The sequence below is a fragment of the Acromyrmex echinatior genome, chromosome 4, assembly GCF_024713525.1.
Source record: "Acromyrmex echinatior isolate Ae372 chromosome 4, ASM2471352v2, whole genome shotgun sequence".
NCBI lineage: Eukaryota > Metazoa > Arthropoda > Insecta > Hymenoptera > Formicidae > Acromyrmex > Acromyrmex echinatior.
In genome coordinates, this window is record NC_141855.1 from 12,555,381 (window position 1) to 12,576,427 (window position 21,047).

At 34.4% G+C, this 21,047-nt stretch overlaps 2 protein-coding genes across 2 annotated transcripts in view; one reads left to right on the plus strand and one right to left on the minus strand.

The window, feature by feature from the left end:
* The window catches only part of mav (TGF-beta domain-containing family member maverick), a 47,871-nt gene extending 31,719 nt beyond the window's left edge, over positions 1 to 16,152 (plus strand). The window contains exon 3 of the mRNA XM_087405013.1: positions 12,799 to 16,152. Within this exon, the coding sequence (XP_087261139.1) occupies positions 12,799 to 13,604 (806 nt within the window). The 3' untranslated portion in view covers positions 13,605 to 16,152. The remainder of the gene's footprint in view (positions 1 to 12,798) is intronic.
* Positions 16,153 to 17,092: 940 nt separating this feature from the next.
* Non1 (nucleolar GTP-binding protein 1) lies at positions 17,093 to 20,954 on the minus strand. Its single transcript, XM_011056762.2, has 9 exons — positions 20,720 to 20,954; positions 19,553 to 19,827; positions 19,239 to 19,476; positions 18,920 to 19,162; positions 18,597 to 18,851; positions 18,237 to 18,521; positions 17,886 to 18,164; positions 17,591 to 17,734; positions 17,093 to 17,340 (listed from the first exon to the last, which is right to left on the minus strand). The coding sequence occupies exons 1-9, from the start codon at positions 20,765 to 20,767 to the stop codon at positions 17,185 to 17,187; spliced, it is 1,923 nt and encodes a 640-aa protein (XP_011055064.1). The 5' UTR covers positions 20,768 to 20,954; the 3' UTR covers positions 17,093 to 17,184.
* Between the last annotated feature and the right edge of the window lie 93 nt (positions 20,955 to 21,047).

Below are 21,047 nucleotides of genomic sequence, written 5' to 3' on the forward strand. Positions count from 1 at the left end.
TAACGTCAAAATAGCCCCAAAAGAATTATCAGAAACCACTTTTCAATCAGTAATCACAGTGTAATGATTCATTTTGACGTCATCGTGTCTTGTTGTTTTGCTTGGGATAACAATAATGGGGCTTGGTAATACATTACGTTTGCATCACATGCATTATTTATGTATTATTTCGTTTTTATTTGTAAGTGATTTATAAGTTACTCATTTGAAACCAATTTCATGATATAAAAGAGGCATTTAAAAAAATTATTTAATAAATTAAGAAATAGAGAAATCTTGTTTTCCAAGCTATTGATATACAAAGAAAAAAAAAGAATTTATCGATAAATTTACTTTTTTCTTTGAATGATTATGTTTAACAAAAAATATTTTCTTGATAATAATCTTAAAATATAGTCCTTAATAATTAAAAACTCATTTAATCATCATGTACTCAAAAATTTTCTTTTCTTTTGAAGAACATTAAAAAATTAACTTTAAAGTCCAATATGCCGACGAAAGGTTAAATATAGTATATATTTTTTTTCTGCGTAATAATAAATTGTACATAATTATATCAATTATTTGGGACCAAGCAATTTCTCTCTTTCTCTCTCTCATATTAATTATGTAAATTTATAATAAACTTAATAATAATCGTAGAAGCAAATTAATGATATGATGCGTGATGATCAATTAAATTAATCTTAAATTTCAATTTTATCTCGAGTTTTAGTTAAATTACTCTTGCATCGTGCTCTTCGATATGTCTATAATTTTAAAAAGTGATTGCTCAGTCAGTCGCTTCACCTTTGGAGAAATACTATCGAATTAGTGAAAAAACTGAAAAAAAAAAATTGGAACGAACAGTGTACTTTTTCCATTTTTTTTTTCCATAAGGGCAATTATTTCGACCAGATTCGCGAAATCCGAGCTACGCTGGTCCGTCCGCGCGTTTCGTCGCGTCGACAAATTAAGACGTGGATCCCGCTAATGAATTCCACGAGCGGCGGCTCGTCGGCGCGCGACTCCGCTCAATTACGGCCGTCCTGAAAATAGTGGGTCAAAGAGATAAAAGTCGGCACGCATCTGGTTGGAAACGGGACGGGACGGCCGACGACCACCGCGATGTGTGCGCGGTTTTACGCCGGGTGATACGGCCCGCATAACACGCACCTACACGCACTCGAGTGGGCTCGAGTCCGTCCCAGTCGAGTCGAAACCAGTCTGAAGTGGGTACTTGTCTATACACCAGCTAGAGAGGTGCGCAAAGCAGAAAAAGAAGAAGAGCAGGAGGCGGAGGAGGTGGAGGAGGAGAGGAATGGTCTCTCTTGATAGCTGGCCTCTCCCCGGAGTGCACGCGCGATGGGCCCCGTCGTGTGTACACGGCTGTTATTATGAAATAGAAATTCCGACCGCGGCGGAATGCCGAACGACGAGTTCCCGAATGCAATAAGAACGAATCGCCGGGCAGAAACACACCGCAAGAAGTAGTTCCCACAAGAAGTAGTCTACCTTGCTTTATCTGCGAGACGTCGTTTCGAGGATATGCCGATACGCGAGAGATCATGAAGAAGTGGACCCCCCTTCAGATCTTCTTCTACCCCATCGCTTCTATTCCTCTGACCTCTTAAACCACCGTTGCTTTAGGTTTATTCCAGTTACCCCCCCGGATACTTACTGCTATTACTTGGGTTGGAATAGAAAGACCCTCAATGAAAAGATCTACTACTTGGGTTTTTACTTTTAATTTGATACAACAGTTTTTTTCGAGGAGTAAGTGTACACTTGGTGCCTTTTTATCTTCTTTTAAAACCTAATTTTAATTACATGTTGAGTAAGATAGAGCGGGACTAATTGCACATAGGGGCAAGTTGGGCAAATATAAATATCTAAATAACCAAAATATTAAATAGATACATCTATGCTTGCGTAAGGTAGAAGACAGAGATTACTGCGCTTAATACATATTATATAATTTATTTCCGGTTATCAACAGCCAAATACGTGCGCTTTTTTATTTGGTATAATACATCAAAAGTAAAATTATTATCTATTAGATGAATGTTCTTTTTCTACGTGGTAATTAAAGCGATTAATAACAATCAAATGTTTTTTAGATATAAATTATTGACTTATTTTTTAACTTTAATACTCAAGTTGATATTTTATTTAGTATTTTTCAGTTATAAAAAAATATCTCAGCCAACACCGATATGAGCCAGTATCTCATAACTAACCTTATAAACTTAGCTGTTTAAATGAAACCTGTCTTTATCAATGTTTTTTATTCTATGTTAACGATTAAACATATATTTTAATTATTATTATAAAAAGTAAAGATTTTAGTTTTTCTAGTTTTATTAATTAAAATATTTAAAAAGAAAGAATATTACAAATTATTATACTTAAGATGAAAATAATAAAAATTTGATTGATATATATAATCTTATGCTTTTAATAATATACAACCTCATTAAACGATTATCTTCATGGCTCAACTTATCCTTCGAGAATGCTCAATCAACGTGTTTCAGAGGTGGAGCATATTGATCCACTTTGCGTCCTTGTAATTAACGTAATTTTTTTCTTATTTACGAGATATATTAAGAATTTATAAGTACTTAATTATTGAATCAGATAAACATGCAACGTTTATTTACCATTAGTCTATCATAATTGTGTGAAGATTTATAGCAATTAAAAAAAAAAGTGTCACAACTAATCCCGCTTTACTCTACTTATTAATCGCAGCTTAATTAATCCGAGTGATACGTAAAAAACTAATGAATATGAAGGGCAGTGAGATTATAAGTCGAAACTTGAATTCGTCTCCAAGAATTTTAAATTTATGGTCGAAGACTGTATTGCTCTTGACAACTTCGAAGATTTAAAGTTTTTGAAGTTTTTGAAATTTTTGAAGTTTCTAGAACATCGTCGATGAAAGATAATCGAGAGACCCTCTCATGACTTGTTATTTTTGACAACTTCGAAGATTCTGAACTTACGAATTTTCAAAGTTAATTTCAAACTTTCAAAGTTTAAAATATTTCGAAGCTTCGAGCTTCAAAGTTTTCAAAGATTCGAAGTTAACTTCGAACATTCGAATACTTTCAAAACTTCGAATCTTCGAAGTTGTCAATAGATCGCAAGAGACTCTCGCGATTATCTTCCGTAATCGGTGATGCTCCGGAAGCGTGGCTTCCAAAATGTCAATGGTTTCAATGATTCTACGAAGAGTAGCGTCGGCTAAATGTAGAACATCGAGCAATGCAGATATCGCCGGTTATTCCTCGGAATATTACGGCATGTTAGATCGATTGGGTTAATTTCGGATTTTCTAGTTTAAAAATATGTGCAGTATCATCGCTTAGCTTATTTTTAAACGTCACATTAATGGCATTGATTAAAGCGACATCTTTTTCGCCTGATCTAATTTAATCAAATTAGAATCCCAATATATATATATGGAGGGATATATCGGAATTCTAATTTGATTAACATAAATGTGTATGCATATACATATATTAGGTGTTGGAATTAATTCGTAGCTTTTTTAATGATTCTTTCATTAAAATAATGTATTTTTTAATGGTTATTTATTTCACATGAGTACATTAATGAAAGTACTTCCCATCACTTGTAAAACGCTACGAATTAATTCCAACACCTAATATATATATATCCATAATATAGAAAAAGTCAGGAAAATTAATATATCATAATATAAAATGTTTAAGAGTTAACTGTGTAACATAAACGAAATCTGCTAAATATTTTAAAAATCAATAAATCGAAATTTCTTTATACTTCAACTAACTGCGTTTGGTTCCAAAGAATATATTTAATTCTATTCTTTGATTTATTATCTCGTAGCCTGATACTCTTAATCGTTTCCAACATCTAACTATAATTGACATTTCTCTTACTTAGTGGATGTATTTATATGAGCGGTCCTGTTTCTATAATGTTAATATTAAATTAATAATTGTGTGTAATCTCGAAGTTTCGATCCTCGAAGATTTTAACCAAAGCTTTGAAGTATGAAAGCCTTCGAAACAAATCACCGTCCCTATTCGATATCCGGCGTCAAATCCCATTGTCAAAGATCAAGGAATCAAAAGATCCTCTCCACAAGTAGAAGACATTCCATCTTCGAGTCTAGCTTGAAAAGCCCAACAATTCGATCGGAAGCCCTCAATTCGAAATCGTTTCTCGATTACGTGTTTCGTGTTTCACGTTTGGCATGCGCGTATCTGTAGTTAACTCGCCTTTTAACGATGTTTTAATGCTGTTGATCCATTCTTCTCAGTTCCGGTGAGAACGCGATTTCGGAGAAGTTCCGCGTCCGTGACGGAGGGTCACCTGCGCATAAATCGCGGCACGCGGCGGTTTATTTTTGGAGCGTGCCATCGTGTGATACATCCTAATAATAAGCACGGCACGCCGACCGGCGCGATTGACGGCCGCATACGCGCTCCTGCGAATGTTATTTGGGGTAATATCGCCTCGCGATTCTCTCCCCGTCGCTTCCGCGTCGTCACATTCGAATTCTCATCGGGTGACGAGGGTGCCATATACGCGCGCGGGGCAAAACACGCCCGCCCTCGCTTCGAATCGTTACGGCAGAAATGGAGTCCGGATTCCGCGGATTCCTAGGCGCTTTATCGGCAGGTTATTTTGCGCCGATACCTGGTCAACCGCCAAACGGGACCGTCTGTTTTCGGTCGTATCTGTCGCGATTCATCGCCGAGGCCGAGGTCGATTGAATGAAATCGCCGCGTGCCTGACGCGCGTCCACGGCATTGCGGCGAATCCAGAAAGGACTCCGCACAAATTGTACCAGAATGTGGCTTCGGTCAAATTAATTAAATTATGATAGTTTACAAATTATGAGATGCTGATCAAAAATTTCCTTAGGCAAAATCATAAAAAATAGACAAATTTGGCTGTAGCGTCATTTGAATGTTGGAAATTTAAAAATTAGAAATGTAAAGGAAACTTAATAGTTGCTTTTAAAAAAATAATGTACTTTGTAAGCAAATTGCATAACTTTTTTTTTTAAATGCAACTATATACGTTGTCTTTGTACCAATTATTATTCTAAAAAAAAGTATTAAGGTACAGTTACCAAAAAATGAATAATTTATCTCATAAAGATACTTTGGGTCCAATTAGATCTAAGACAGCAACTTTCAAATGATATTACAGTAAAAACTCTTCATTTTTTACGATTTTGTCTAAGAAAACTTTGGATCGGCGCGTCTCATAATCTATAAAATATTATAGTTTCAGTCAATTCCATTTTCAAAGTCCATTTTCTATAAGATCTATGCGGGATCCTTTTTCAAAGAGAAGTATTGACGCGCCGCGCACAAGCGAAATTTTTTTTAATATTATAAATATGAAAAGATAGAATATTAAATTATTATTATATATTAAAAAAATATTATTAAATGTATAATTCATAAAACGTTTTATCTAAAATTATATTAACACAAAAAGAATAATAATAGAATCTATGTTTTTTATATCTAGGAGTTTCTTAAACTAAAAAATATTTTTAGAATATTAAAATTGTGATTAAGCATTTCAAAAATATTTAAACTGTAACATTTTGCTAAAAATATTTAAAAAAAAAAAACTCCAAGGAGGGAGAGCTATGATTTGCGCCAGTGATCCACGGTGCCGCATCTGTGGCATTCCATTCCTCAGGTGCTCCCAAAATTGATTCTTGAGAAGACGCGCAATTCCTCGGATATAGAAATCCATTTTCTAAGGAATCTTTCACGGAATGGGAGCCTTGTATTCACCTTTCGTCTTGTATTCGCGCCTCCGATATTTGCGATCGCTTTTCGCGTGCCTGAAATTCCTGATCGCAGAGGAGTTAACAAAAGTAATGGAGTAAAAGATAAATACGATTTTGATGCTTTTATCTGACAATTGGATAGTCGCACGAGAAATTTCCGTAATTTATTTTAATAGAATACGACGAATGAAAAGTAAAGATACGATCGAACGTGAGTCACGATGAGTGATTATAACACACCGTTAAATTCGTAATATTAAATTAGATCCAATTTGAATTATTTTTAATTATTTCTATAAATCGCCAATTGATCCTTGAATCGTTCCTTGAGTTAAATAATTTTAGTATTTTTAACTTCAAGTGTGTGTCGAAGTGTTAGATATTATTTTAATTCATTTTTTACCACGAAACATGTGGTAAAAAAATAACCAAATCTATACTCTATCAATTTATTTTTATAGTTGAATTGTTTAATATCAATGAGAATTAGTAGAAAGGCTTTAAGAGTCAACACAAGTTATATGTGTGTATATGAATACTCTTTATTATTAAAACGCAAATACATAATATTAGAATTGTTTAATTACAAAGTAAACAGCATTGCAAATTTTTTAATGACACATTGCCATTATAGAAAAGTTATAAATAAATGCAATGTCGCGTTTATAAGCGAGTAATTGATAAAGAAAAACAAACTCGGAATTTGTATCACTCGTAAGTGTTTACGTGTAATTAGTGGACGAGCAGTTGGCACGATCGCGTGACGTTCGCTCTTGCGATCGTAAAAATTGTGCCACCTCGCCATTCGCGCGACATGCATCAAACGCTCTAAAAGTATCTACCATCCCTCTCTAAAAGTAGATCTTTCGTTTCGATCTTGCGGCTCAAAAAAACAAACGATTTCACCGAAACACGCGGGATGCACGTACGTCGTTATTCGACGAACGTGACCGCTGGAAAATGTCTCTCGGAAGAAATGGAACGATTGATCGATCGATCTGAGAAACTCGGCTCGCCGATACGCAACACGGAACCATATAAATTAATTTTACATTAATCAGAGATCTGCATTTGATTCCCCAAGTAATCTATGTCTTTGTGATTAATTTAATTATTTATATACACTGAGAAAAATGTACTAAATTTTAATAAATATTTGTTTGAATGTATAGAGAGAGTACTGACATAATATTTACGGTATATAAATCAGATACGCTAAATAAATATTTACTAAATAAAAAATGATACAATAGATAAATAAAAATAATGATTCTTGTATCAAATAAACATATATTTAATAAATATTTAGCTAATATTAATTCAATAAATATTTATATTAAAATTTAATACTTTTTCTCAGTGCATAAAAACGTGCGGCTAATAATTCAATTATTATTTATAAAAAAGGATCTTTTACATAATTTTATACTTTATGCATGATTCTCTCTGTAATTATGCATTTGATCTAGAATCGATAACTGAAATTTTTAAAAATTTCTGTAAAAATTAATTTTACAATGGCTATAAATAGACAATAGAACTATAATTATTATCAAATTTGTGCGAATTTTATTTTAAAGTATGTATACATAAAATTTTGATTCGTTAAACTTAATTAGATATAAAGATACAAAATTACGTAAATGATGATTTTGCTCTACTTCTTCGCGAGGAGAACGTCGACCGCAAGTTGGCAGAAGAATCTGTAGCGAGAGAACATCCGGTTTTCTGCGGATACTCCGCATGTATGTATCAAACGTTTACAAGATCTTATTTTTCATCCAATCATGCGAGGAAACCTGCAAGAAATAGACATGGGTCTATTTGCAGAAATACACTCGGTGGACGAAGGATTAAGTATTGCCCTCGCTCTAAAAGCAGAGGATCCCGTGGCGCCACGAGAAACAAACAGAAAAAGAGGGAGGGAGAGAGAGAGAGAGAGAGAGAGAGAGAGAGAAGAGAAAACTTGAAAACGTACGATTCTACCGAATGTGAAACGACGCGGTGCGTTTGCCTGTCGTCAGGCAGATAAATTATACGAGGAACGTGATAACCGAGAAATGTGTTGGGGCTCTGAAAATCGCTCGGTGTCACGAATTTTCTGCGGGGGGGGACGCAGCCTCCCTCATCGTATCTTTTCTTATGTACATGTGTGTGCGACAAGTCATAAATAAAGGGCACTAATCAGTAACGCATTCTGAACATGCGGCGAAGCATGGAAAGGCTCGAACCTTTTCTCTCAATTTCTAGACATTTTTACATAATTATATCATCATTAATGTCTATTTCTATTAATGTAAATTAACTTTATTGTCGATTTAATTTACTTTCTATCCTTTTCAAGTTCTAATGATTATACTGAAAAAAATTATCAAATTTTAATAAATATTTGTTTGAATAGTACTAAGACTTACTTGCATAGAGAAATATTTACTCAATAAAAAAATGATACTTAAATTAATAATTTTTGTACGTAATAAATGTATGTTTACATTTAGTGAATATTTAGTTATTTACTAGAATTTAATAAATTTTTTCCTTAAATTGTAAAAAAAGATAAACAAATAAATAAAATTAAGAGATTAAAGTTAATTTACATTGCATTGGTTAGAAATGAGTATAAATAGCGTAGCAAAAATTTTTTAGGGATTTCAAGCAACAGACATTATTTTCCACAATTTTCTCTCTGTCTATCTCTTAACGTGTCGATGATTCTCGCGAGCCTATTCTCGCGGCTTATTTAAAGAGTTTCTCGTGAGAAAGAAATTGTCGAGCCACTTTCACACGTCGAGATAAAGCAAATAGAGTCCTCATTCAGATCCTTTGTTTCCATCCTTTCCTTTTTATATTCCCCGTACCTCCTTTACTGTCGAGATAATTGTTGCAGTTGTAAATCTAAGTGGCGGTCAGATAAAGCAGATAATAAATTAGATAATGAGCTCGTGAAATTAAAAAACAAATTATATTTAATAGAGTTCTCGAAAATCAAATAATAATAAATATTAATTAACGGACAATGAGAGCATTTGGAGCGCAATACATAAAATATATTCACAATACTTTTACATTACTTATTGATACAATATTCTTGGACGTTTCGGTTTACTTTAAATCATCAGCAATGCTTTCTAATTTTCATAACAATATTCAATCCCCACAAGTTGGTCTCTGCGTTTGACAGAGGATGATCTCTACTTCCTAGTTGAGAAATGCCTTTACTTCTCTTCGTTGTTTACGTTACAGTAAGTAGAAAATAAATTATAGATATATTACTAAAGATACTATCCATGTGGAAATCAAATATGTAACGTTACGTGTTGCGCTTCGAAAGCGGAAGTTATCCATTTAGTTAAACAACAAAGAGAAGTAAAAGTATTTCTCATAAGACGCAAAGACCACCTTCAACTTGTGGGGATTGAATATTGTTATGAAAATTATACGCATTGCTGATGATGGTTTAAAGTAAAATGTCCAAGAACATTATATCAACAAGTAATGTAAAAGTATTGTGAATATATTTTATGTGTTGCGTCCCAAATACCATGCTATAAATGCTGTAATTGCCCGTTAATTAACATTTATTATTGCTCGTAGAATTATTTTGGACAAGTAAGTGCAATCGCTATCGCCGGTCTCTAAAATCTAATGGAGTGGAATCTAACTCTAAAGAGTGAAATCTCATTCTTAAAAATTGACAATTGAACTCAGTTGACATAGTCAGTTAGCTTAAGTTAAGTTGCCTTTCTTTTGTCACTATTTATAATTAGATTCCGCTCCAAAGATTTTAGAGAGCGATATCCCGTCTTGGGAAAGTACGTTGTATTTCCTTTCTCTCCCAGCGTACATTCGAGACCTTCCGTCCCTTACGAAACACTTCTTCCTGCCTAAATCTAAAAAAATTATATATAAAAAATTATAAAAAATATATTTAAAATTATGTATATATTATAAAATTATATATAAAAAATATAAAATAAAAAATTTTATTGCATTAATTCGAATTCAGGCAGATTCAATAAAAAAAAAAAAAAAAAAAAATACAAACCAGACACTCATAATCAAATATGAAATGCATCTCATTCTATTTTAAGCACCGTGCCGAATATAGCAGTCCAATCAAAAGTTGTCTAAAGAGAATGTCCAATCTCTTACTTAATTGAAGATCTCTACTTAAGCACACTGTAATTATCATCGTGGTACTCGTAATACCGGCGCCAACCACTTGAATGCACCGCGACAGCCTCGCGAGCCCCCATAAATAAGACTTAATCAGCGAATTAAAAGGAGGAACGAAAAGAGGTGAGAGAATACCGGCTTTCCAACAATCGGAGTCGGCTCTCTCTCTGTCTCTCTCTCTCTCTCTCTCTCCCTCCCTCCTCCCTTCCTCCCTCTCTAAAGAATTTATTTCTCTCCCACAGAGAGAGAGAGAGAGAGAGAGAGAGAGAGAGAGAGAGAGAGAGAGAGAGATTTTCACACCCCTTTCTCCTCTTCTTTTCTCCAAAGAATTTATTTCCCTAACACAGATTCTCGCACCCTCCTCTCTTTCATCTTCAAGCGCTTTTACAGCTGCCGAAACGAGCGATTTACAAATTCTAAATCCTCCCTTTGAGCGGTCTCATTAATAGTACGTTCGTTCGAGAGTATTTACGATATTGGCTCGCGACCAATTCCTCCGGCAATATCTCAAGAAGAAATAATATATTGCGGACAGAAGATAACAATTTTTTTTTTTTATTTTTTCTTAGAATGAAGCAGATCATCATCGTTAAATCGAAATTCGAAACACACTAAATTCTTCACAGAATAAAAGTCACATGCCAAGTAGAAGTAATAAGAAATATTGCGGAACACAAATCTAATAAACAAAATATAATAATAAATTTATATATTTAATGAGAAACGGATTGGATTACTTATTAGCTGCATTCAGCAGAACAAATAGTTTTGCAACTGTTGTAAGATTCTTTAATATGATTGATTTTTATATTTAGATCCTATGAGGTTTTACTAAGAGTAAAGAGTACACATATTAAAGAATTTTACAAGAATTCCAAAGCTGCTTTTTCTGCTGAACGCAGCCGTTGTTTTTGCCTAGTCAAACATCGCGTCGCGAGTGTTTAAGGGGAATTAAATTCAGGAGCATTCGCCTAAAATCATCTTCGTGATATTTTCAAGTTGTTTCGTGGATCGGTTAAATCGGCAATACATGCCGCGGCAGATTTTGTTGGAAGGTCGAATACCGTTCCATGACTCAGATCACTGGTCGTGTTTGTTTATGCGCGACGAGTATCCATCCGGCGGAGTTTCGATTCGCGAAAATCCCTCTGCCAATATATTTACGTGGGCGAATCACGCAGATCTTCCACCGAGGCAAGAATGCTCGTCGCGGAACGCACATGCATCTGCATATTCTGCATCCGTAAATACGCGTGAGAGAATTGTGACAGCGTGCGTCGGTCGACTGGGAATTCAACAGTTCCTGTCATTTATGTAATGCCACTTTTAAAGCAACCCCGACAAAACGCAATTTCCGTTTGCTACTCTTTCATTAACCGTCTCGCGCTTTCATCGAAAATTTAGCTCGAGCGCGAAAGCAACTACGATCGCACGAATCATCAGTCACGCCTTATTTAGCATCGTATATAAATTTTACTAACATGATAAGTATATTATTCTAATTTTTTATATTACAAAAGATTATTGTTTATTTATTGTTGCCAATAATTTATTTTAGTTAAACATTTATTATTAAATGATACTTGGAAAAAACTTTCTTTTTTTTTCCTGTAAAGTATGTGGTAAAAAATATGTCGCTTACGCGGAAAGAATGATGGAATTTTTCCATGTGCATTCGCTACAATATCACAACTCAAAAAAGTATTCAGAGATTTAGTAGATATAGATCTAACAATAATTTTGTTGGATCATCAAAGTTAGCAATAATTGCGTGGGAAACTCAAGTGTAATGATCAATGCTGCAAAAAGTTTTGTGACAAAGTTTTTTTGAAAGAAAGTTTGAATGATTTGCATCATTAAAATTTTGTAATATTAATTGTAAGATGCAATTTTGATGTAATAATTGATTTTAGAATAATAAAAGTATGTCCTTTCTTTTTTTTTTATGCTTCTGTTCTTTTTTGAAAGCAATTCCAAAGTAACAATTTTTAATCGTCATTATTATATCAAATGTGTGATGTGTAAAGTGTGAAGATTTTTCGGTTTGTCTGCGGAGGATAAAACTGGAGCATATTCTGGCCATAAAACGTCATCCTGTACGTCGACTTGAATTTAAATCTGTTTACGTTTTCTTTTTCAGTCGTCTGATTTTGTTCAAGGGTCATAGAAAAGTTCGTTCCCATTGCGGTATAAACGTAGACGATAAGCGAGCTGTTCTTCGTCGCTCTAAATTTACCGTGAATATAATCTGTAAATCTCGAGGTATAGGTATATATGTAAGTGTGTACCACAAATACGTTGACAATGATGACAAAGCGAAACTGAGTCACGATTACGAGCAAGACTCTTGCTCAGCCTTCCGTGTCACTGTTGCAAGAATTCAATTGTAGCCTAAACGAAAAGTTTTTCCCCGCGCTAATTAATACGCAAGAACTAGAATCTGTTATCCTCCATTTGTTTCACACGCTTCGATGGTAGTGTTGCGTAACGCGCAACATTCTCTATTAGTAATTAATTACATTTTGCCGAGGCGATATTGCCATTACATAGTACTATATTATTACGGGATGCATTACATTCTATTAATAACATTAACATCTTCTCTTTGGATAAGTATCAAAGACATCTATGTAATAGCATTTATACATTTAATATATTGTAATTAGAATTCATCTGGTAATTCATTTAGAATTCATCATGGTAATTAATGGCCATCGTGACATAAAATCGTCATCCGATTCAGAAGCTATCGTGATGACGCGAATTTATTGACTTCACAATTTGTCATTTACGTAACGATATATGTACTCATCGGCGGTTCTTTCTTGTTACAGAGCATCCGGGGAATAAATCGAGTCTTGGCTTCAGCCTGAGGGGAGGGTACCACCGTCACTCCCTGTACTTTCCCGTCGCGGTTTCCGGCGACGCGGAGGACGTCACGGTCGATCACGCGTCCCTGAGATTCCTTCTCCAAGGCGATCACAGACGTCCACGTGATCTCGAGGCGCTGATCTATCTCCGCACGTCGGTCTCTCGACGTCTCCTGCTGCGGCGCGAGATCCCGCAGGGCGAGCCAACGGGTTCCCGGTGGATGGAATTGGACTCCACCGAAGCGGCTGCGAGCTGGCTCGAGGATAGTCTGGAGAATCACGGCCTCGAACTGGAATTTCTTCACGACGGTCAGCCGATACGGCGCGAGGTTTCCCACGCAACGTTGAACGTGTTCACCACGTCGGAGCCTGGAAGTGGTAGAAGAAAGAGGTCCACTCCCGAGGAACTGATGCCGCTGCACAAAGGCCGGCGCAGCCGGTGTAAGGGTGACAACAACAAGAAATGCTGTCGACACGAGCTGACGGTGATGTTCAAGGACCTGAAGGGCTTTGAGTTCATCGTATACCCGAAGGGCTTCGACGCCGGCTACTGTAAGGGCCGTTGCCCACCCCGATACAATCCAGCACATCATCACGCTCTGCTGCAGAGTCTATTGTGGAAGGAGGACCGGAAGAGGGTACCTAAGCCGTGCTGCGCACCCAGCAAGCTCGATCAGCTGATGATCGTCTACTTCGACGAGAACCAGTCAACGCAGCTGAAGGTGTCTTATTGGAAGAACATCCAGGTGTTGGAGTGCGCCTGCTCGTAAATAAGAAGAGAGGAAAAGAGAGTGAAACAGTCTACCATGGCCGAGGACTCACCAAAGAATCGTCCGAATTGCGGTTCGGTGATGCCATCCACATTCGCGTGTGTTAAGATATTAGATGCAACTATTAATAAATATACTGATAATAGCGAAAGTAAAAAGAATGTACCGTCGTTTGACTTTAAGATTTTCGTGCACATCCACGATCCCTCTAGACTTCCATTATTTCTCTCTTTTCTTTCTTCATACGATTCGGACGATCCAAGGCATCACCGAATACTCAGACCCTGTAAAAGCTCGCCCAGACCCAGGGTCTCGCATCGACTGTGATACTAACGATATTTACTTGTCATTATATTCCTTATTATATAGCGATCGTATTTTATATTATTAGGACATTCTCACTCACTATCCAGATCCGGCTAAGCGGAAACGAATCATTGCGAATCGTCGATAATCATGAGCAACGACTACCCTAATAGAAATCCAATATTAGCCAATGCAAGCTAATTTATTACTGAAAGATATTAAGGTTGTATTAGATATATAATTTTTGTAAAAAGTGCCTGAAATTGGGAATTTATACTTTCTATATAAAAATAAAAATTTTATATACATGTATGATGTAAGAAAATTGAGTAAAGTTAATATTTAAAATATTTAATATTTTATAGTTAAAATGTAATTTTTCTCATTTTATTTTAATTATTTTTTAAAAGCATACCTACTTCTTATTAAAATAATTTTTGATCCTTGAAATTCCAAATCATCACCAAATCTCTTGTATTACTTTCAAATACAATATAGAAAAATCTATAATTTTTTCATAATTTTTTCTTTTTAAAAAATGCGTGTAATAAATTCTTAAATTGGCCAGTATTAGTAGATTTCTGTAAGGATACGTCGTCTTGTTTTAGCCGAATGAGCATCCCCCCGAAACGCCATAACATCATCTTGTAACGCATATCCTCTATCTGTTAATTTATTACAATCACGCTAGGCTTCTGCGAAACGAGCGGATCGATGTCTGATGCTAATGTAACTTTGTGACACAAGCTAAAGTCTTCGCTCTTATCGAACCTGTTTTGTATTGAGGTTTCGTTTAGTTCCTATAGAGTATTACGAATGGAATCTCTGAGTCCCAAATAAATTTCTCGATTCCTCCCCCTGTAAGCAGTTTAATACGAATGTATTATGCTCTCGCAAAAATTCCATTACATATTTTCCACGAGATCTACGTCGATCGATAGCCGCCGCCGCCGCCGCCGCCGCCGCACTGTAATCTCCATGTATGCGTGAGCATTTCGAGTTTTATCTGTGAGATAATATTATTCGCATTTTATCGAAAAAATGTGCATCGCATATTTATCAAGCGTACAACAAGATTGTTGAGAAACAAGATCGTTGTTTTTCTAATGTCCGATGTATCAAATTGTATAAAAATTTATGATTGCGTGCATTATTGTGAAATTATAATCTAATTAACCACCCAGCGGCGCTCTTTTATTATCATTATTCTTGTCCCTCTTATTGTCAACTTATGATGATGGAGATTCATTTATAGCGAAGTCTTAAATATATGATCTATCAGTTTTCAATAAAAAGCGTGCTGCTTATTTTTTTTTCATTTCCTATCATTACGCGTTGATAAATCTAAATAAATTACAATTTAGTTAAATAAACAAAATTTAGATTGATCTTATACCAAGGAATACCGTTGCTTTTTACAATTGTCTAAATTTTACATCAATTCCTTACTAATAAAGGAATAGAATTTATTAGACTTAGGTTGGGTTGTTCCACCTTTCGGTAAACTTTAACTCACTGTTTTATACTCTTACTCTCTTATATTGTTACTCTTTTACTCTTTTGTTTATCCAATAAGTAAATTACTACATAGTTTATCTAAAGATGAAACAACCAGCCCTAAATAACTCATTTCAAGGATTCAAAGAGTTATATTTATTTTTATTGTAACTTCATAAATAAACAATACATGATGTTCTTTTTATCTTTCCATTTTTTTTCTTAAATTTCGACAATATATATCTAGAATATATTTAAAATTTTTTTCTCTATAAATTGGCTCGTTTATAACCATATGATCGAATTTCTTTTAAATATAAATTTATTTAATTTATAATTTTTTGTGGACTGACTATTGCAGCGAGAGAAGAGAGACTTGGAATATGTCTTTCATTACACTCCACAAATCGTCAAAATTATTAGAACAATATATTGCTGTAAGAAGTTACACAATCTTAAATACAATTCGAATATCTCGCTCTTCAAAAGATGCAAATTGATACAAATTTAAATAAAAAGATGCAAATTAAATTCAGCAACTAAATTCAGGATATTAGGAAAACATGATTTGGGAGAAGTAATGGGCGAGTTCAAGTGAGCAAAGCGACTAGGTCTGCTCGCTGAGCAATTAAACATGATTGGTTAGATCCACAGGTAAGAACCAATCATGCTCATTTACTTGACAAGCAGATCTAGCCGCTTTGCCGACTTGAACTCGCTCGTTCTCTTCTTATTTCTGATGCGACGCGAAAAAAATAAATAATTTTAAAATATTTATAATTTAAAAATTTTTACAAAATACGGACAGAATTTTCTCCTTACAATTTTGTATCAATTTCTATCATTAACAAATCGAGATTTTCGAAAAAGCTAATAGAAGTCAAATACAATATTTATGCTAGTCAATGCTCGTTATACATAATTAACACACAAAGCAGTTTCAATAAAAAAAAAGCTCATTCTTCTTTTTCTATCGCTTTTCTGTGATATTTAACTAAATCATAATTTGAAAAAAATCCTATCAAATTTTTTTAAATGAAAATTAAAAAATTATTTTTAATGAAAATGCCACAAAGAAAATCACGTTTTTTCATAATTTCAAATTTTTAACTCCATGTTTTAAAATTTAAAAGTTAAAGTTTAAATATGTAAAGTAACGAAATTAGAGCAAATTCCAATTTAAGTATTAATTTATCAATATTCTATTATTATTTATAAAATTGTAATGTTTTATAGATAATAATTTCAAAATTAAATCATACAACTGTTTAATCAATGTTTCGAGGCAACCGTTATGATTTTATGAATAGAATGTAATGTGGAAGCTACAATCGACGCGAGGGGTTATCTGACCACGACAGCAATAAAATTTTATTAAGCGTGACGCCGCTACTCACCCCGTCCCGAGTTCGAAGGTTACCTTGTATGCATTATGCAACCACGCGCATTCATGCTATACGGAATCGTCACAAAAAATACTATTTTCAAAACAGACTATTTAGTGACCGATAATGATAAAAGAAAGGAAAAGCGATCTTCGCTCTTTCCTCAATAAACACGTGAGTTTCATTCACAAACTATAATCGCATCATTGATTATAAATAAAACAGAAATAGGTCAGCGACAGTATCCGCGTCGAAATGAATTTTGTGATAATATCTTGAATACACAATCTGGATTGAAAGTTACATTTACGAGGGTGACAGTTTTATTTATATATACAGAAATATATAATATAAATGAAGGATTATTAGTGCGTAAAATATAAGTGAAAGCTTTATCTCCTGGACGTTTTGCCGACTCCTCTTTTGCCAGAGAATAAATGCTTCGGCATTTTAGTGCCAATAAAACGATCACCTTCTCCCTTGAGACCTTTCTTGGCTATTTTCTTTTTCTGTGTCTTATGAGCTATGTTTCTCAGCTTCATCTTCATCTGCAATAAACGCAAACAAGGATAAATTCTATATTTCCATTTATTGTGTAAATAAATATGCTTTCATAAATTGGAAAATAATTAAAATGAGATATTCAGCTCTTCAATAATCTATATTTTTTAAGGAAGTTGAGCAAATTTAATCTAAATTTAATTGTGTCTTCATTTTAACATTAATTTTTCTAAAATATAGATCACTGTTGCGCTGAAGCCTTAAAATTTATTGTCTATTTGTCTATTTGTCTCTTACTTCTACGTTTTTAACGCCCATCTCATCCCGTGGTGGTCTCGAGACGCTGCGGGCACGCGACTGTGATGCCGATTCCACACGCATGCGTTTCCTAGCAGGTTCTGAGCGCGACCTGGACCGTCCTCTCATTCGTTTGAAGTGCGCCTATAGTTGCAATTAATAGAATATAACATAATATATATAATACTTGATATAATAGAATTTATAAATTACAATAGAACAGTGACTGAATTAGTGTGATACAAAAAATTGTCTTAAACTATCTTCTTGAAAATATTTAAATACTAGCACTCACGTTTTCAGTATCTTCCATATCCACACCCAGATCTTCCATCTGTTCCTTCAATCTCGCAACCGATCGATCGCGAGTCTTAGCTGCGGCTGTACGCGGCATAATCGGTTTCGTAGAAGCCTTTAATATTCGTGCCTCGTCTTTCATGACAAACTTCTTCTCACGAATCTGTTTCGCCATCTGTTCGATCTCGCGCATCGTTTCCGATAATTCTGATATCTTATAATCGTAGAAACCGGCCTCTTCCCTCAATTGCTCTTCCTTTTCAAGTTGATTTAATTTCTGAAAATGGAAAAACGGTATAGAAACATGTTTCGCATCATCATGCATTGATACAATCAAATTTGTACTGACTTCAAAGATATCTGAGTCTATGTAATCCATTATATTATGACCTTCCCATATCTCCGGAATGATATCGTATTTCTGATCTCCCTCAATATCGTAATTCTTTTTCAGATCAAGCACATAATCATCTCCCATCTCCTCTTCTATCTCCCTCTCCAATTTACGCTTTCTTGTGGCTTTCTCTGCGGCAGCCTGCCTCTTCTTCAGAACGCTCTCCGGTATACATGGGACGCGATTAGGATCTATCCTTTTAGGTTGAGCAATGTGCAATCGGTGAAGAAGTCCTTCCACCTACAATCATTACAAATTGTGCATTACAACTGCATATTTTGCATGCGGATTTTACAAGATCTTTGAATTAATTACCTTTTTAGTCTTGATTTTTTGATCGACTCTGAAGGCTAGAAGTCGCTCACAAGCCTCCAGTTTCACTTCCATCACGCCAAAATCGGTGATAGTGCTCATTTCTAGCACAGGTATATTCGTATCATTCTCGAACGGCTTCAGAACAGCCCTCTTCTCCGGAGATAATTCTTCCAAACGTATGATATCCGTTTTATTCATGACTATTATTAAAGGCTTGTTCATGAATAAAGGTTTTATGGATTCAAAAAGTTTTACCTACATAAACAAAACAGAGTTTAGAACATTATCGTTAAAGATCACAAGTATTATATTCCACAGCTCACTTGTTCCTCCAAAGTATGACCACATTGCTCCGACAAGTCGCAGAAATAAAGTACAGCGGCTCGCAAGTGAGCGAGAGCAGTTACCGCTTGCATTTCGATGACGTTTCTCTCTTCCAGCGGATGATCCAATATTCCCGGTGTATCTATCACTTGCCATCTCAAGTATTTATAATCAGTATGCCCCACAAACAAAGATTTTGTTGTGAATGCATATGGTTGAACCTCTACATCGGCTCGAGTGATCTATAAAATAAATCACATTACGTATCAAATACTATTTGTAGCCAAAACAATCATACAATTATTATGTATTATTTACTTTATTAATAAAACTGCTCTTGCCAACATTTGGGAATCCGCATATAATTATCGTACGCGTGTAAGGATCTATACTTGGCAATCGACCCAAGTGTTGACGGACTTGCTCAAGATATGTTAAATTGGCTGCCTGTTTCTTCATAATTGTGGCCATTCGACCCAGAGCAGCTTTCTTCAGCAGTTTACACCGATATAACGAATCTCCGAACTTTAACAGACGAACATAATCCTTCGCTACTCTGTAATGAAAAAATATATTTTGTAAGACAATTAGAATAAATCTTGCGAGTGATATGTAAATCATTGTTTTCTTACTTGTCAATTAAATGCCTCGCTGTATTTATCTGTCCAAGAGCCAACTTATAATGATCTTTATCATACAGAACGTTCATCAAGTCGGCATAGAATGGATGAACATCATCTAGTTTAGGAAACTCTTGTATTATCTGGGATAATTTATCGTGAAAATTCTGTTGAGTGAATTTCACCTTTCGCGTATAGAAAGCGCGTATCCTCGTGATCTTATATTGTTTATGAATAACGGTTGGTGTCTTCCGTTGTGTTTTCGACAAAATTATATCAATGAAGTCCTATGTTGAAAATGATAAAAGTCAGTTTTGTGAAAAAATATTGTAATATAAAGGAAAATTAAAAAATAATTTTTATTTATTTTTCACATGCACAATACATGTACACAAAATGTATACAAAGTCATTTCCGAATATAGTTTTGGAACACATTAATCAAAATATTCTGATCCCATCTGTAAAAAAGATTTTTAGCTGCTCTCAAAAACATCTATGTACTATTTCCTAAATTATCAAATAATTGAAATTTAATTCTTTCATATATCCTATAGTCCTGATCTTACTACTTCTGATTTTCATTATTTTTTATTATTAAAGAAGGTCTTGCATGGCTGGTGACTAATTTCATTGTTCTAGAGTTTAGGGTTAATATTCCTCAATTCTTATATTTAAGATCTTCTTAAGTATAGTCTTGAGATGCCATAAGTTAATTACTGTATTAGTATAGTAAAATACTATTTAAGACAGTCTTAGACAAATTCTAGCTGTAGAATTTAGGACTGATATTTATAGTCGATTCTTACATTTAAGACTGTTTTAATTCTTAAGATGTCAAATCAATCTTAGCATCTTAAGATATTACTTATAAAGTGATCTTAAAATAAGAACTGATTGTAAATATCGATCCAGAAAGTATATACATAGCTTTGAGAGCAGCCAGAAATTTTCTTCGTTATATGGAATGTATCACAAAGCTGGATCATGTTGAGAAATCATTATGTTGAGAAATAATATTGTACATGCATATATATTTTGCTAACCTATATTATACGATAAATAAAATTTACTTTACTTTCTGATTGTTCCTTGTATTATAATAAATATTGCACTTAATATAATAAACGTTGTGACATAAATATATAAAATTACAGATCACAAACGTATGTTAACTAACCTTCGCAGTTGGGACAACCGGAATTTTCTTGAAATTGTACAAAACCATTTTCTTTTAATTTATTAAATTCCGTGTTAAAGAGACAACGTAACTTTCCTTTCTTTTTTTATCAAATACCTATTCCTTTAAGAAAACAGAGGATATTTCATTTACTCTATCGTTCCTTTGACTTTGAAAACCACGTGTCCCAAAACAGTTTGTGCAATTTGAGGTTATAAATCTTCCAGCGGAAGAGGCTAATGTCGGAATGTCCCGCAGCGGAAATGTAATATTTTGCTATTTACGCGGGAAACTATTGCTGAAGGCTGAAATTTTTCGTTCTAAAAAA

What these genes read in the sequence shown, in the direction of transcription:
- Non1 (XM_011056762.2), bottom strand. Translation starts at nt 20,767, where the DNA reads ATGGTTTTGTACAATTTCAAGAAAATTCCGGTTGTCCCAACTGCGAAG. An exon ending in AAAAAATCAAGACTAAAAAG is followed by an intron (nt 18,522 to 18,596) that starts GTAATTAATTCA and finishes TAATGATTGTAG; the next exon opens with GTGGAAGGACTTCTTCACCG. An exon ending in ATATGGAAGATACTGAAAAC is followed by an intron (nt 17,735 to 17,885) that starts GTGAGTGCTAGT and finishes TTGCAACTATAG; the next exon opens with GCGCACTTCAAACGAATGAG.